This window comes from Oryx dammah, unplaced genomic scaffold, assembly GCF_014754425.2.
Source record: "Oryx dammah isolate SB20612 unplaced genomic scaffold, SCBI_Odam_1.1 HiC_scaffold_28, whole genome shotgun sequence".
Classification (NCBI taxonomy): domain Eukaryota; kingdom Metazoa; phylum Chordata; class Mammalia; order Artiodactyla; family Bovidae; genus Oryx; species Oryx dammah.
Window position 1 is genome coordinate 108,521,587 of NW_024070212.1, and position 17,860 is coordinate 108,539,446.

The 17,860-nt window shown below is 39.5% G+C and overlaps 1 protein-coding gene across 1 annotated transcript; it reads left to right on the forward strand.

Annotated features, from left to right (window-relative positions):
- The first annotated feature begins 3,459 nt into the window (after positions 1-3,459).
- Positions 3,460-3,897, forward strand: LOC120856443 (40S ribosomal protein S26-like). Its single transcript, XM_040231752.1, has one exon. The coding sequence runs from the start codon at positions 3,480-3,482 to the stop codon at positions 3,762-3,764; it is 285 nt and encodes a 94-aa protein (XP_040087686.1). The 5' UTR covers positions 3,460-3,479; the 3' UTR covers positions 3,765-3,897.
- The last annotated feature ends 13,963 nt before the right edge of the window (positions 3,898-17,860 follow it).

Genomic DNA, 17,860 nt, shown 5'->3' on the forward strand with positions numbered 1-17,860 from the left:
ATAAAGTTACATTTTTACATAACAAAGACACAGTGATTTATAACAAAGCACAGTGATCTATTACAAAAGAGAAAATTCATTAATTCAAAAAGTCTAGTATTGCTAACATCAAAAACTACTATATTTCCTTTTCTATATTCCAAATACATTGATTAATATGTTCCCAGGTGCCTAAGGATATGGAGGCCTGGCGGCAATCACTGACTCAATGAGAAGAAAAAGCCCTATGCTAATTAAGACTCTCAAAATACTCCAAAACTCTCTGTGCTGTTTGTGGTTAAGAGGTAGTAAACAATCATGTGGCAGGAGTATGGATAATCCTGTCACACAAGCTAGTCTGTCAGCAGAGAGATTTGACCTGAGACATCCTTGTCCCACCCAGAGCAGGGAATTAGCAGCAATCATTGACACAACAAATGAAAAACCCTTCACCGATATAATTCCTAACCAACCCATTATACTGATAATTTCTAACTCCCCAAAAGAATTTGTCTTTAGTAAGTCTAAAACATCTCGTGCCTCTCAGATTGGGAGGCTGTAAACAATCATATGTGGCTGGACAAACCTATACAGGTGGGTTAGATAACCTTCAGAGGAGTTCGTAAGCTGAAACACTCTTATCACGCCCAGGAATTTTAATTGACTTGAAGCTGCACGTTTACTCCTTCTCCGAGAGAAACGGTTATGGGGGAGAGCCCCCCATAAAGTCAGAGGTGTAGACGAGAGCATAAAACAGACTCTGGTTTTGGGGTAGATGCTCAGGAACAGGGGGTTTTCTGAGGCTTGATCACGCCTTTGCGTATGTCAAGCCTCTTTCCTCATGACCTTTGCCATGGATGGAGTTCCTCACGCTGGCCCCCAACAGATGGCTAAAATTAAAAGAACTGATTAAAATGTACAGTGCTCAACAAAATATCACAAAGAAACAGGAAATTGTAGCCCATTCAAAGGAAGAAAAATAAATCAATAGAAATTACCCCTGAAAAAGATCTCATGGAAAATATATTAGACAAATATTTTAAAACAACTACCTCAAAGATGCTCAAAGAACAAAAAGAAAGTGTGGAGAAAATCAAGAAAGCAGTATAAACAAAATGGAAATATCATTAAACAGAAAATCTAAAACAAGCAAACAAACAAAAAAAGAAATTCTGGAGATGCAAAGTACAAGAACTGAAATGAAAAATTCACTAGAATTCAAAGGCAAATTTGAGCAGGCAGAAGAAAATATCAGTGAACTTGAAGGTAGGACAATGGAAATTATTGAGGCTGAAAAATTGAAAAAGAAAAGATTGTAGAAAAGTGAACACAGTCTAAGGGACATGTGGGACACCATCATGTGAATCAACATATGCATCATAGGAGTCCCAGAAGAAATGGAGAGAGACAAAGAAGCAGAGAGAATATGTAAAAAAAATACTGGCTGAAAACTACTCAAATGTGATGAAAGACATGAATATAAAGATCCAAGAAACTTAACAGTCTCCATGGCAGATGAACTCAAAAAGACTCATGCTGAGAGATACTGTAATCAAACTTTCAAAAGACAAAGACAGAGAGAGAGAGAGTCCTGAAATCAGCAAGAGATAAGTGGCTTGTCACATCCAAGGGATCATCAATAAGATTATCAGCAACTTTCTTATCAAAAAACTTTGGACACCAGAAAGTGAAAGTGAAGTCGCTCAGTCGTGTTTGACTCTTTGTGACCCCATGGCCTTTAGCCTACCAGGCTTCTCTGTCCATGGGGTTTTCCAGGCAAGAATACTGGAGTGGGTTACCATGAGTGGCAAATAAATTTAAAGTGCTAAAAGAAAAAAAAAAACCATCAACAAAGAATACTATATTGACAAAACTGTCCTTCAAAAGTGAGGAGTAAATTAAAATAAGACTTTCAGAAAAACAAGAGCTGAGGAGTTTGTTACACTATAATCTGCTCAAGGGTATCTTGCAAAGTGAAATAAGAGGACACTAGATAGTAACTTGAGGCTGTATGGAGAAATAAAGATGTCAGTAAAGGTAAATAAATGGTCAATTATAAGACCAAGTATTATTGTAAAAAGGAGAAGGCAATGGAACCCCACTCCAGTACTCTTGCCTGGAAAATCCCATGGTCAGAGGAGCCTGGTAGGCTGCAGTCCATGGGGTCGTGAAGAGTCAGACATGACTGAGTGATTTCACTTTCACTTTTCACTTTCATGCATTGGAGAAGGAAATGGCAACCCACTCCAGTGTTCTTGCTTGGAGAATCCCAGGGACAGGGGAGCCTGGTGGGCTGCTGTCTATGGGGTCACACAGAGTCAGACACGACTGAAGCGACTTAGCAATTATTGTAACAGTCACTTATAAGTGTATTTTGTTTGCTTTCTCTATAATTTAAGATACTAACACATTTTTTAAAAGTTATGAGTGCAAAAGCTGTTATTACTGTAACTTTGGTTTTTTACTCCAAATCTTCTTTTCTACATAATTTAGAATACTAATAAATTTAAAAGAACTATTAGTTTATGTTTTTAAGCATGAATTGTATAAAGATATAATTTTTTGACATCAACAGCTGAAAGAGGTTTGGACAGTGCTGTAAAGGAGAAATTTTGTATGTTATTGGAGTTAAGCTGATGTAAATACAAATTATAGTGTTATAATTTTAGGATGTTAAATCTAATTCCCATGGAAACCACAAAGGAAATAGCTCTAGAATATACATAAAAGGAAATGAAAAACATATCTAAATGTTTCACTAAAAAAAATTCAACTAAACACAAAAGAAGATAGTAATGCAGTAAACGAGGGACAAAAAAAGCTAGAAGGCATATGGAGAACAAATAGCACAATGACAGAAGTGAGTTGCAGTAATTAAACATAAACAGATTAACCTCTCCAGTCAAAAGATGGAACTTAGTAGAACGGATAAAATATATGATGCAACTAAGGGGACGACCGAGGATGAGATGGCTGGATGGCATCACCGACTCGATGGACGTGAGTCTGAGTGAACTCCAGGAGTTGGTGATGGACAGGGAGGCCTGGCGCGCTGCGATTCATGGGGTCGCAAAGAGTCGGACATGACTGAGTGACTGAACTGAACTGAACTGAATATGCTGTCTATGAGAGATTCACTTGATATCCAAAGATACAAACAGGTTGAAAGTGAAAATATGAAAAAAAATTATCTCATGCATTAGTAACCAAATGAGCTGTACTAATATCAGACACAACAGACTTTAAATAAAAAATCTACAAGAGATTAAAAAAGGACATTATATATTAATAAATGGTTTAATACAGCAAAATGATAGAACAATTATAAATTTTGCCACCAAATTACCATCAAAATATATGAAGAAGAAGCTGAAAGAATTGAAGGGAGAAATAGATAGTTCCACAATAATAGCTGAAGACTTCAATACTCCACTCTCAGTAGTAGATGGATCAACCAGATAGAAGTACAGAAACAGCTCTCTCGCCTTGGCACTTCCAAGATGACCAAGAAAAGAAGGAACAATGGTCGTGCCAAAAAGGCCAGCGGCCACGTGCAGCCTATTCGCTGCACCAACTGTGCCCGATATGTGCCCAAGGATAAGGCCGTTAAGAAGTTCGTCATTCGGAACATCGTAGAGGCCGAAGCCGTCAGGGACATTTCTGAAGTGAGTGTTTTCGACGCCTACGTGCTTCCCAAGCTGTATGTGAAACCACATTACTGCGTGAGTTGTGCCATTCACAGCAAGGTAGTCAGGAATCGCTCTCGCGAAGCCCTTAAGGACTGAACACCTCCACCCCGATTTAGACCTGCAGGTGCTGACCCACGTCCTCCACCAAAGCCCATGTAAGGATCCAAGTCCTTAAAGACTGAAGAAATATTGGTTTCTCTGAAAAGACAATAAAATGGAAATTATACTTAAAAAAAAAAGTACAGTAACAGAAGACTTAAGCACCACAATAAACCAAAATAATCTAATAGACGTGTACAGAACACGCTCTATCAACAATAGCGTACATACTCTTCTCAAGTACTTATTGGCCATTTTTCAGGATAGACTGTATGTTAGGCCACAAATTAAGCTTCGATAGATTTTATTTTAAAGATTTTTTTTATGTGGACCATTTTTCAAGTATTTATTGAATTTATTACAATATTATTTCTGTCTTATGTTTTATTTTTTTTGTCCATGAGGCGTGTGGGATCCTAGCTCCCCTAGCAGGGACTGAACCCACACTCCCTGCTCTGGAAGGTCCCATTCCCATTGGACTGACAAGGAAATCCCAAATTTCAACAGATTTTAAAAGATATCAAAAAAGTATCTCTCTGATCACAGCAGATGAGGTTAGAAATCAGTAACAAAAATAAAACTGGAAAATTCACACAGTGGTGGAGATTAAACAATTCTCTTTTTAAACAACAAATATCAAAGAAGAAATCACAAGGAAAATCAGAAAATTCTTAGAGGGAAATGGTCAAGATGGTAGAATAGGAAGACCCTGAACTCACCTCCTCCCACAGACACACCAATTACAACTCCTTGCAGAGGGAGTATCTATGAGAATGACCTAAGGATTAGCAGAAAAAAAGTTCCACAACTAAAGACGTAAAAAAGGAACTGTCACAAGAGAGACAGGAGGTGGAGATGTGGGGTAGTCAGGAATCACACATCCGGGTTGAAAATCCACAGATATAAACTGGGGCTCAGGTGTTTCTGAAAAGAATCCTCTTCCCTTTGTATCCATTTGCATCTACTGATTTACACAAGGTCTTGATGAACCCCTGAAAATAAGTCATGAACTCTTTATGAATATATGTAACCATGACCCAAACAGAAGTCTGGTGATAAGAAAGGAGACCAGAAGCTACTAAGGGGGAACTCCTGAAGCACAGAAAAAGGAGTTGAGTACAAGAGCCAGCTCCAGCAGTAGATCCTAAGTAATGAAGAGAGTTCTGGTTCCAGGTGCAAAATAGTGGCTGATACTGGAGGTAATTCTAGTTTAGCCGCTTTGTGGTCGGTGTACATCTGGGAGACATGGGTAATAGAATTAAATTCAGTTCAGTTCAGTTCAGTCGCTCAGTCGTGTCCGACTCTTTGCGACCCCATGAATCACAGCACGCCAGGCCTCCCTGTCCATCACCAACTCCCGGAGTTCACTCAGACTCACGTCCATCGAGTCAGTGATGCCATCCAGCCATTTCATCCTCTGTCGTCCCTTTCTCCTCCTGCCCCCAATCCCTCCCAGCATCATAATTAGAAGAATCAAATCATTGATCTCTATAACAATGTGGGGCTCAGTCAACCTTGCTATAGCTCCCCTCTTCTCTTCCACTGATAATTCATTAAGAGAGTTTTCTTTCTGACTTTCAAGGAGTGAAGACATGGAAGTTTTGGCCTTGAGTACCATACAGGGTCCAAGTTTCATGGCCTTTGGGCTACAGCTGAATTCCAGCTCTACCAGCACGTAGCATGGCTGAGTTCCTGCTTCATTGGTTCCCAGAGTTGGTGGTGGTGATAACATTGATAGGAATGGAGTTTCAGCAGGAGTGTGACTCTCATGGAATCATTAGGGCCCGAGGTTGTGGAGTCCCTGCCTGGATATCCATGGCGGTGAGGAGAAGAATGACATAACTAACAGCTGAAGCAATTTCACTGCAGGACCTCTCCAACTGAGCATAACACGGAAAAGCATTCTCTCCATTTCACAAGAGACAACGTTAACGTCAAAGATCAAGCCAAAACAGCAGCATTTCAATTTCATTAACAATGACACATAGTAATGAATGAGGTGCCAGTGTGGAGTGGAGCTTCCACAAACGGTTGGATCCTGAGTGAGCAGGTTTCTGGCTTGGCTAGTCATGGCCTAAAGCTCCCACTTTTTGCTTGCTTTCAAAAGGTCTGGGGTGTTTTGGTTCTTTATTTTATTTTTTTCTCAGTCTTTTTTTTTTTTTTGAACAATAATTGGTTTACATAATTTTTCTGCTTTCTGTCAAATCTCAACATGAATCAGCCACAGATATACATATATCTGCTCTTTTTGGAACCTCCCTTCCATCTCCCGCCCCATCCCACCCCTCTAGGTGGATACAGAACCCCTGTTTGAGTTTCCTGAATCATATAGCAAATTACCGTTGGCTATCTATTTTACATATAGTAATGTAAGTTTCCATGTTACTCTTTCCATAGATCTCACCCTCTCCTCCCCTCTCCCCATGTCCGTAAGTCTATTTTCTATGTCTGTTTCTCCATTGCAGCCTTGTAAATAAATTCTTCAGTACCATTCTTCCAGATTCCGTTTATATGCGTTGGAATACGACATTTAGCTTTCTCTTTCTGGGTCACTTCACTTTGTATAATAGCTTCTAGCTTCATCCACCTCATCAGAACTGACTCAAATGCATTCCTTTTTATGGCTGAGTAATATTCCATTGTGTATATGTACCACAACTTCTTTATCCATTCATCTGTTGATGGACATCTAGGTTGCTTCCATATTCTAGCTATTGTAAATAGTGCTGCAATGAACAGTGGGATACATGTGTCTTTTTCAATTTTGGTTTCCTCAGGGCATATGCCTAGGAGTGGGATTGCTGGGTCATATGGTGGTTTTATTCCTAGTTTTTTAAGGAATCTCCATACCGTCTTCCATAGTGGTTGTATCAATTTACATTCCCACCAACAGTGCAAGAGCATTCCCTCTTCTCCACACCCTTTCCAGCATTTATTGTTTGTAGACTTTTTGATGATGGCCATTCTGACCAGTGTGAGATCATAGCTCATTGTAGTTTTGATTTGTATTTCTCTAATGATGTTGAGCATATTTTCATGTGTTTGTTAGCCATCTGTATGTCTTCTGTAGAGAAATATCTGTTTAGGTCTTTTCCCCATTTTTTTGTTTGGGTTGTTTGTTTTTCTGGCATTGAGTTGCAAGAGCTGCTTGTATATTTTGGGAATTAATCCTTAGTTGTTTCATTTGCCATTATTTTCTCCTATTCTGAGGGTTGTCTTTTCACTTTGCTTAGAGTTTCCTTTGCTGTCTAAAAGCTTTTAAGTTTAATCAGGTCCCACTTGTTTACTTTTGTTTTTATCTCCATTACTCTAGGAGGTGGGTCATAGAGGATCTTGCTTTGATTTATGTCAACGAGTGTTCTGCCTATGTTTTCCTCCAAGAATTTTATAGTTTCTGGTCTTACATTTAGGTCTTTAATCCATTTTGAGTTTATCTTTGTGTATGGTGTTAGGAAGTGTTCTAATTTCATTCTTTTACTTGTAGCTGTCCAATTTTCCCAGCACCATTTATTAAAGAAGTTGTCTTTGCCTCATTGCACATTCTTGCCTCCTTTGTCAAAAATAAGGTACCCATAGGTGCATGGGTTTATTTCTGGGCTTTTTGTCTTGTTCCATTGGTCTAGATTTCTGTTTCTGTGCTAGTACCATACTGTCTTGATGACTGTAGTTTTGTAGTATAATCTGAATCAGGAAGGTTGATTCCTCTAGCTCCATTCTTCTTTCTCAAGACTGCTTTGGCCCTTCAGGGTCTTTTGTGTTTCCAAATGAATTGTGAAATTTTTTGTCCTAGTTCTGTTGAAAATGCCATTGGTAATTTGATAGGGATCACATAGAATCTGCAGATTGCATTTGGTAGTAGAGTCATTTTCACAATATTGATTCTTCTTACCCACCAGGAACATGGAATCTTTCTCCATCTATTTATGTCATCTTTGATTTCTTTCAATAGTGTCTTATAATTTTCTGTGTACAGTTCTTTTGTCTTCTTAGGTAAATATATTCCTAGATATTTAATTCTTTTTGTTGCAATGGTGAATGGGATTGATTCCTTAATTTCTCTTTCTGATTTTTCATTGTTAGTACATAGAAATGTAAGTGATTTCTGTGTATTGATTTTGTATCCTGTAACTTTGCTAAACTCGCTGATTAGCTCTAGTAATTTTCTGATACTACCTAAATAATACTATTATTATTTAGGGTTTTCTATGTACAGTATCATGTCATCTGCAAACAGTGAGAGCTTTACTTCTTCTTTTCTGATCTGGATTCCATTTATTTCTTTTTCTTCTCTGATTGCTGTAGCTAGGACTTCCAGAACTATGTTGAATAATAGTGGTGAAAGTGGACACCCTTGTCTTGTTCCTGATCTTAGGGGAAATGCTTTCAGTTTTTCACACTGAGAATAATGTTTGCTGTAGGCTCATCATATATGGCTTTTACTGTGTTGAGATAGTTTCTTCTATGTCTATTTTTTGAAGAGTTTTAATCATAAATGGGTGCTGAATCTTCTCAAAGACTTCTGCATCTATTGAGATTATCATATGGTTTTATCTTTCAGTTTGTTAATATGGTGTATCACATTGATTTATTTGCATATATTGAAGAATCCTTGCATTCCTGGAATAAACTCAACTTGATCATGGTGTATGAGCTTTGTGATGTGCTGCTGAATTCTGTTTGCTAAAATTTTGTTGAGGATTTTTGCATCTATGTTCATCAGTGATATTGGTCTGTAGTTTTCTTTGTCTGATTTTGGTATCAGGGTGATGGTGGCCTCATAGAATGAGTTTGGAAGCGTTCCTTCCTCTGCAATTTTTTGAAAGAGTTTTAGAAGGATAGGCATTCAGTTCAGTTCAGTTCAGTTGCTCAGTCGTGTCCGACTCTTTGCGACCCCATGAATCGCAGCACGCCACGCCTCTCTGTCCATCACCAACTCCCGGAGTTCACTCAGATTCACGTCCATCGAGTCAGTGATGCCATCCAGCCATCTCATCCTCAGTCGTCCCCTTCTCCTCCTGCTCCCAATCCCTCCCAGCATCAGAGTCTTTTCCAATGAGTCAACTCTTCACATGAGGTGGCCAAAGTACTGGAGTTTCGGCTTTAGCATCATTCCTTCCAAAGAAATCCCAGGGCTGATCTCCTTCAGATGGACTGGTTGGATCTCCTTGCAGTCCAAGGGACTCTCAAGAGTCTTCTCCAACACCACAGTTCAAAAGCATCAATTCTTCAGCGCTCAGCCTTCTTCACAGGCCAACTCTCACATCCATACATGACCACTGGAAAAACCATAGCCTTGACTAGACGGACCTTAGTCAGCAAAGTAATGTCTCTGCTTTTGAATATGCTGTCGAGGTTGATCACAACTTTTCTCCCAAGGAGTAAGCGTCTTTTAATTTCATGGCTGCAGTCACCATCTGCAGTGATTTTGGAGCCCAAAAAGATAAAGTCTGACACTGTTTCCACTGTTTCCCCATCTATTTCCCATGGAGTGATGGGACCGGATGCATTAGCTCTTCTCTAAATGTTTGATAGAATTCTCCTGTGAAGCCATCTGGTTTGGGCTTTTGTTTTTTGGGAGATTTTTGATCACAGCTTCAATTTCAGTGCTTGTAATTGAGTTGCTCATAATTTCTATTTCTTCCTGGTTCAGTCTTGGAAGATTGAACTTTCCTAAGAATCTGTTTTATTTCTTCCAGATCATCCATTTTATTGTCAGATAGTAGTTCTTAATAGTCTCTTATAATCCTTTGTTATTTCTGTTGTAACCTCTCATTTTTCATTTCTAATTTTGTTGATTTTATTCTTCTCTCTTTTTTTTCTTGGTGAGTCTGGCTAAAGGCTTGTCAATTTTGTCTGTCTTCTCAAAGGAACAGCTTCTAGTTTTATTAATCTTTCCTATTGTTTCTCTCACTTCTTTTTCATTTATTTCTGCTTGGATCTTTATTGTTTCTTTCCTTCTACTAATTGTGGGGATTTTTTGTTCTTTATCCAGTTGTTTTAGGTGCAAAGTTAGGTTGTCTATTCAATGGTTTTCTTGTTTCTTGGGGTGGGATTGTATTGCTATAAACTTCCCTCTTAGAACTGCTTTTGCTGCATCCTTCAGGTTTTGAGTTGTCATGCTTTCATTGTCATTTGTTTTTAGAATTGATTTCCCTTTTGATTTCTTCAGTAACCTGTTGGTTATTTAGTCACGTGTTGTTTAATCTCCATGTGTTTGTGTTTCTTACAGTTTTTTTTCTTGTAATTGATATCTAGTCTCATAGCATATGGTTGGAGAAGATGCTTGATATGATTTCGGTTTTCTTAAATTTACTGAGGTTTGATTTGTGACCCAAGATGCGGTCTATCCCGGAGAATGTTCCATGTGCAATTGAGAAGAAGGTGTATTCTGCATTTGGATGGAATGTCCTGAAGGTATCAATGAGATCCAACTCATCTAATGTATCATTTAAGACTTGCGTTTCCTTATTAATTTTCTGTTTTGATGATCTGTCCATTGGTGTGAGTGGGGTGTTAAAGTCTCCTACTATTATTGTGTTACTTTCAATTTCTCCTTTTATGTCTGTTAGTGTTTGTTTTATGTACTGAGGTGCTTCTATGTTGGGTGCATAGATATTTACAATTGTTATGTCTTCTTCTTGGATTGATTCCTTGATCATTATATAGTTTTCTTCCTTATCTCTTATAATATTCTTTATTTTAAGGTCTATTTGTCTGATATGAGGATTGCTACTCCAGCTTTCTTTTTCTTCCTATTTGCATGGAATATATTTTTCCATCTTCTCACTTTCAGTCTATACATGTCTTGAGGTCTGAAGTGGGTTTCTTGTAGACAGCATATATATGGGTCTTGTTTTTGTATCCATTCGGCCAGTCTGTGTCTTTTGGTTGGAGCACTTAATCCATTAACATTTAAAGTAATTATTGATATATATGTTCCTATTGCCATTTTCTTACTTGTTTGGGGTTGATTTTGTAGATCTTTTTCCTTCTCTTGTATTTCTTGACTATATAAGTCCCTTTAACATTTGTTGTAAAGCTGGTTTGGTGGTACTGAATTCTCCTAAGTTTTGCTTGTCTGGGAAGCTTTTTATTTCTCCATCAATTTTGAATGAGATCCTTGCTGGGTACAGTAATATTGGTTTAGATTTTTCCCTTTCAGTATTTTAAATATATCCTGCCATTCCCTTCTGGCCTGCAGAGTTTCTGCTGAAAGATCAGCTGTTAAACATATGGGGTTTCCTTTGTATGTTACTTGTTGCTTCTCCTTTGCTGCTTTTAATATTCTTTCTTTGTGCTTAGTCTTTGTTCATTTGATTAGTATGTGTCTTGGCATGTTTCTCCTTGGGTTTATCCTGTATGGGATTCTTTGTGCCTCTGGGACTTGATTGACTATTTCCTTTTCCATGTTGGGGAAATTTTCAACTATAATCTCTTCAAAAATTTTCTCATACTCTTTCTTTCTCTCTTCTTCTCCTGGGACCCCTGTAATTTGAATGTTGGTTCATTTGATATTGTCCCAGAGGTCTCTGAGATTATCCTCAGTTCTTTTCATTCTTTTTATTTTACTCTGCTCTTCTTTATTTCCACTATTTTATCTTCCAGCTCACTGATTCGTTATTCTGCTTCAGATATTCTGCTATTGATTCCTTCTAGAGTATTTTTAATTTTGGTAATTGTGCTGTTTGTCTCTATAGGTTTATCCTTTAATTCTTCTAGGTCTTTGTTGATTGATTCTTGCCTTTTCTCCATTTTGTTTTCAAGGTTTTTGATCATCTTTACTATCATCATTCTGAATTATTTTTCAGGTAGTTCGCCTATTTCCTCTTCATTTATCTGAACTTCTATGTTTCTAGTTTGCTCTTTCATTTGTGTAGTATTTCTCTGCCTTTTCATTATTTCCTTTTTAACTTAATGTGTTTGAGGTCTCCTTTCCCAGGCTTCAAAGTTGAATTCTTTCTTCCTTTTGGTTTCTGCCCTCCTAAGTTTGGTCCAGTGGTTTGTGTAAGCTTATAGGGTGCGGTTTGTGCTGAGTTTTTGTTTGTTTGTTTTTCCTCAGATGGGCAAGGCTTAGTGAGGTGGTAATCCTATCTGCTGATGATTGGGCTTGTATTTTTGTTTTGTTTGTTGTTTAGATGAGGTGTCCTGCACAGGGTGCTGTTGGTGGTCGGGTGATGCCAGGTCTTGTATTCAAGTGGTTTCCTTCGTGTAAGTTCTCACTATTTGATACCCCCTAGGGTTAGTTCTCTGCTAGTCTAGGGTCTTGGAGTCACTGCTCCCACTCCAAAGGCTCAGGGTTTGATCTCTGGTCAGGAACGAAGATTCCACAAGCGGTTTGTTATGGCATTAAGTGAAATTAAAACAAATATTCAAAAATGAGAAACCAAAGATGAACCCCAGACAAATGGCAGTTACAAAATCAGGCAAATAATAATTAAAGTAATGGAATATACACATGCACACACATATATATACACCCATGAGCAAAGTCAAACAATCCAATAGAAATAAAGTACAGTAGATTGACCTGGTGAACAAAGGAAGTAAAAAATTATATTTAACAATTAAGAACAACACTAACTAAAGCACAAACTGGAAAACAAAACTAAAGGAAGGTGCCAAGTGGGGAATAAAGCAATGAAAATGAAACTAACAAATAGGTTGGAGGAAAGGAATGAAAGAAAAGAAAGAATAGATATGTAAAGTTAAATAGAGGTAGATGAAGAAGATTTATATACATTAAAATTAACTGCAAGGGGAAAAGAACATTAGGGAAGACAAACAAAGGAATAAATATAGAAAAGTAGAATAGGTTTAAAAAATTAAAACTATAAAAAAGAGAAAAGTTAAAAAAAAATGGAAGAAGAAAGAAAAAAGAAAAAAAAAAAAAAGGAAAACTCTACAGAACTGCAAAAGCCCAATGTAGAGGCAGAGGTTTATAACAACAATAAAAAGTTTGACTGAATATATTCATATATGTATACACCTATAAGCAAAATCAAAACAGTCCAACAAAAATAAAGTACAATAGATTGACCCAGTGAACAAAGGAAACCAAACATCATATCTACCAGAACAAAACTAACTAAAGCACAAACTGGAAAGCAAAACTAAAGCAAGGTGCCAAGTGGGGAATAAAGCAATGAAAATAAAACTAACAAATATGTTGAGAGGAAAGGAAAGAAAGAAAAGAAAGAAAGAATAGATATTCGAACTTAAATAGAGGTAGATAAAGAAGATTTATATACATTAAAGATTAACTGCAAGGGGAAAAGAACAGTAGGAAAAGGAAACAAAGAAATAAATGTAGAAAAAATAATTGGTTTAAAATATTAAAAATTAAAAAAGAAAGAAAACTGCACAGAACTGCAAAAGCCCAACACAGAGGCAGAGGTTTATAGTAACAAAAATGTGACTGAGAAAAAGAAAAGCTCAAAAGCTTAATTAGATTTCATAGTGCCAATAAAACAGACAACTACAACAGAGGGAAAAAAGGGGAAAAAAAATCCAAAAGAATCTACAGAACAAGTCAAAATCTAATAATAATAAATGTTTTTCTTGAGTCACTGCTGTCAGAGTCCTTTAGCTCGCTGGGAGTCACAGTCCAACTCACCTCCCTAGCATGCCCTCCAACACTGTGCTGATCTCTGGGCCTGCTGTGGGGGCAGCTCAGATGCTAATCTGGTACTGCTCCTGTTTGTTTTGCCGCCAATGTCCACAGCTATCAGGACCAGTGTGTGTTCTTTTGTGGGAGCTCTCAATGACCTTTTGTATATTCCACTGACACAGAGTCTGCCTAGTTGATCATGTGGATTTAATCAGCAGCTTGTAGAGCTGGTGGGAAGGTTTTGGGTGTCCATCTTTAGCCACAGTGCCCCTGTGTTTCAATACTAGTTTTATATCCGCCTCTGCATGTGGGTCCTCCACTGGGGTTTGCTCCTGTTGCTGCCCTGGAGGACTCGGGTTTGCCCCTGTGAGGGCCAGGTGTGGAGGTGGTGCAGCTGCTTGGGTCGCAGGGGTTCTGGCAGCCCCAGGTACTCAGGGGAGTTAGCGACTAGGGCAGCAGGAAATACAGAGCTCTAGAAGGGTATGGCAACCTATACTGTCCAATACGCTCCAGTGTTCTTGCCTGGAGACCCCCTCCCTGACAGAGAAGGCTGGCAGGCTACAGTCTACAGGGTCGCAGAGTTGGACACGACCAAAGTGATCCGATGTGCATAATTGCAAGGCTTTTGCCTGTGGCAGCTCTTCCCCAGGGAGAGTTGAGCGTGAAGGTGGCGCGGCTGCTTGGCTTGTGGGGATCCTGGCAACGCCAGGTGTGCAGGGACAGACTGCCTTCGTCACAGGATTTATGGCCCTACCAGAGTCTTTTTTCCAGCCTCTTGTAGCTGGCCAGCAGAAGGCCTCTTTGGCCAGTCTTTCTCCGTAGCTCCATCCATTCAGGCACTTAGAAGGCTCCCTTGCCTGGGGTCCTTCTCTGCTGTCCGGCCCATCAGGCACTTAGAGGGCCCCCCTGGCTGGGGTCCTACTCTGTAGATGGGAGCTTCAGGCACTTCAAGGCACCCCACCTGTAGTTCGGCACATCAGTCACGTGAAGGAGCACCCTGGGTGGGGTCCTGCTCTGTAGTTCGGTGCGTCAGGCGTTTGACGGGCCAGCCTCTCTATTGTTCAGGTGCCCACGGCATGTGAGGAGAGAGAGGCTGTGATAATGGCTCCACCCGCGATGTGTGACTCAGCAGTACTGCCTTGCTTCCGTGGCTGCCCGGCTTTTCTCCACAGGCATTTCCCACCACAGTCTCCTCCCTCACATGTCCTCGATCTGTCTCTCTGCAGTCAACAGCAGCCCTCGCCCTGGGATTGCTCCGCAATCCCGGAACTCCAGCTCCCAGCCTCTGCACCTTCCAGGGGACCTGCAGCCCTGTCCGGGGTATGCATGACTGCGGCAAGGACTGTCTGATTCTGATTCCATTTAGGCTGCCACACGTCAGCTGTTTCACTCTCAGCCTTAACATGTTTCTCCTCTGACCCAGACAGTTGCCCCGATGTGGGGTTCGGGCCCCTGCTTCAGTTCCCCACCGGCAGAAGGCAGGTGCCGTCCTGCCAACACTCCTGTTTTCCCCCTAGTTCCTTTGTCCTACCGAGTCTTGCGTGGTTCTGTATATTCTTTTCCTCTGGTCAGGGACTCCTGTCCTCTCGCAGCTGGTGTTCTGCATGCACTTCTGTGTCTGAAGGTGTATTCCTGATGTATCTGTGGAGACAGATGTGCTCCATGTCCACCTACTCCTCTGCCATCTTGGTCTCGTGTTTTTTAAATTTTTAATTAAAAGAAAATTTTGGCTAAACTGGTTCTTGTTGTGAGTGTTGGCTTAGTAGACCCCCAGCATGTGGGATCATAGTTCCCTGACCGGAGATGGAACCCACATCTCCTGCAATGGAAGGTGGTTTCTTAGCATTGGACCACGGAGAAGTCCCAAGGTCTGGGTTTCAAGCTACCAAGATTTAGTAGTGAATGTCAATGGGAGACATTTGTATTCCTCTCCTGGCAAAGTCTGAGATTTCTGATTATCTTTGTGAGATTTTATATAAATGTGTGAATGTGTATGTACATAAAATCTAGTCTATATCCACACTGTTGTTAAAGTGCTGTTTCTTAAAGCAGATCTGATCATGTTAGTCTCACCTAAATCAAAACCTCACTGACTCCACATTGCTTAGGGTGTCCGACACCTCAGCTGGGCTCCTCAGACCCTTTGTAATCTGACTTGCTTTATCATTAATCTTATCTCCTATCATCATGCCCACAGTCTAATCATCTTGAAATGGTACTGGGATTCACACTTTCATCAAGGATATTTACTTCAATTTTTCTACAGCTGTTTGGAAAGTATTCTATTTCTATTCTTTTTTTGACTATTCTAGGAAATTTAACATATATACTTATCAAAGTCGGGCTTCCCCGGTGGCTCAGAGGGTAAAGCGCCTGCCTGCAATACGGGAGACCCAGGTTCGATCCCTGGGTCGGAAAGTTCCCCTGGAGAAGGAAATGGCAACCCACTCCAGTATTCTTGCCTGGAGAATCCCATGGGTGGAAGAGCCTGGTGGGCTACAGTCCACGGGGTCGCAAAGAGTCGGACACGACTGAGTGAGCTCACTTCATTTCACTTTATCAAAGTCTGAAGTTAATAGATCCCTTTATCCTCCTCTCCCCAAATACAAGTGTCTTAGAAACTTTAATTCTCTTTTTTTCCTTCTTCTCCAGAGATATATACTGTTGTTGACATATGTTTTAATTCTGTCTTTGAAAAACCCACCAACGTGTTTTATTAGTTTTATACAGTCAAGTCTTTTTCATATGTTTCTGCATATTGACTGTTTTCTTTGTTCTTCATTACTTCTTGCATCCTAACCTTCCACCTGAGATCACTTTTACATGAAAAGATATTTTGTCTAAAGAACTTCCTTTTTATTTTTTATTGGAATATAATTGCTGTACAATGTTGTGTTAGTTTCTGCTGTAAAACACAGTGAATCAGCTGTATGTATACATATAGTCCCTCCCTTTTGAGCCTCCGTGCCACCCCACCCTCCCCATCCCACACCTCGGGGTCATCACAGAGCATCCAACTGAGCTCCCTGTGCTACACAGCAGCTTTCTGGTAACTATCTGTTTTACGCGTGATAGCGTATAGATGTCAGTGGTACTCTCCCAGTTCGTCCCCTCCCCCATGTGTGCGTGTATCTGTACTCTATGTCTGCATCTCTATTCCTCCTATAATTTTCTTTAGTAAGGTCTGTTAATGGCAATCTTTTGATCTTTTTCTTCTCTGAAATATCTTTCTTTCACCATGATCCTTGAAAAGTCTTTTTTAACTGGGCATAGATTTCTAAGCTGACCATTTTGTTTTCTCAGCACATTGAGCATACTGATCCATTGTCCTCTGGGTGTCTGTTGTTGCTTTGTGAGGTCAGTGGTTAGCTTGTCTGTTGCTTCTTTGAAGACAACCCATCTTTTCTTTGGCTGCTTTTAAATCTTCTTTTTATGTCTGGTTTTACAGTTTTAATATGATGTTGTAGGTGTGCATTTATTTCTATTTGTTTACTTGAAATTTGTTGGGGATTTACATCTTGAAAATCAGTTCTGGAAAATCATCAGCTGTTGTCTCACCATTTATTGCCTCTGCCTTGTTCTCCCCCTCTTTCAGGGGGCTTCTGATTAGAAGTATGCTAGGTCATCTCATGTTCCCTTCACATCCCTTAACCCTTCTTTCTCAGAGCTTTATTTCCCTATGATGCTTCCTGCATGTATTTTTTCAGTCCTGTCTTTCTGTTTCACTAGTTCAGTTAGCACCTGCATCCACTTGGCTGTTAAACCCATTTATTGAGTTTCTAATTATAGCTATTACAGTTTTCATTCCTAGAAATTATATTTAGTTCCTTTTCTTATCTGCTTGGTCAGTTCTTTAAAAATCCTTGCTCTTTGCTCATATTTCAAAATCACCTTTTATTTTTCAATGAATCTGAGACACACAGAATTGGATAAATCATTACCCTTGGTTCATAGTCACTGGTATAATTGGACATAGACCTCTTATTTGAATATGTATGTATGTATAAAAGTGAAAGTATTTGTCTTTCAGTTGTGTCCAGCTTTTTGCAACCCCATAAACTGTAGCCCGCCAGGCTCCTCTGTCTGTGGAATTCTTCAGGCAAGAATACTGGAGTGGGTGGCCACTCCCTTCTCCATGGGATCTTCCTGACCCAGGGATTGAACCTGGGTCTCCCACATTGCAGGCAGATTCGTTCCTCTCTGAGCCATCAGGGAAGTCCAATGTAGTGAATACCTACAGTCCCACCATCCAACAACTAGAAGAGCTATCTGTCTGCTCCTCTTCATCTTATAACCGTGCTTCCCTCTTCCTAAATTTGTGATGATTATTCCCATTCTTTTTTGTTTTTACAGTTTTTTAATCTATCTATGTGACCTAAATATATTGTTCAGTTTTAGTTGTTTTTGAACTTTATGAAAAAAAAGCATATTGCAGTGTATATAATCTTCTGGGACTTAGAGAAAATTTGACATTATATTAACTAAG

Coding starts and splice junctions, on each gene's coding strand:
- LOC120856443 (XM_040231752.1), top strand. CDS start 3,480: ATGACCAAGAAAAGAAGGAACAATGGTCGTGCCAAAAAGGCCAGCGGC.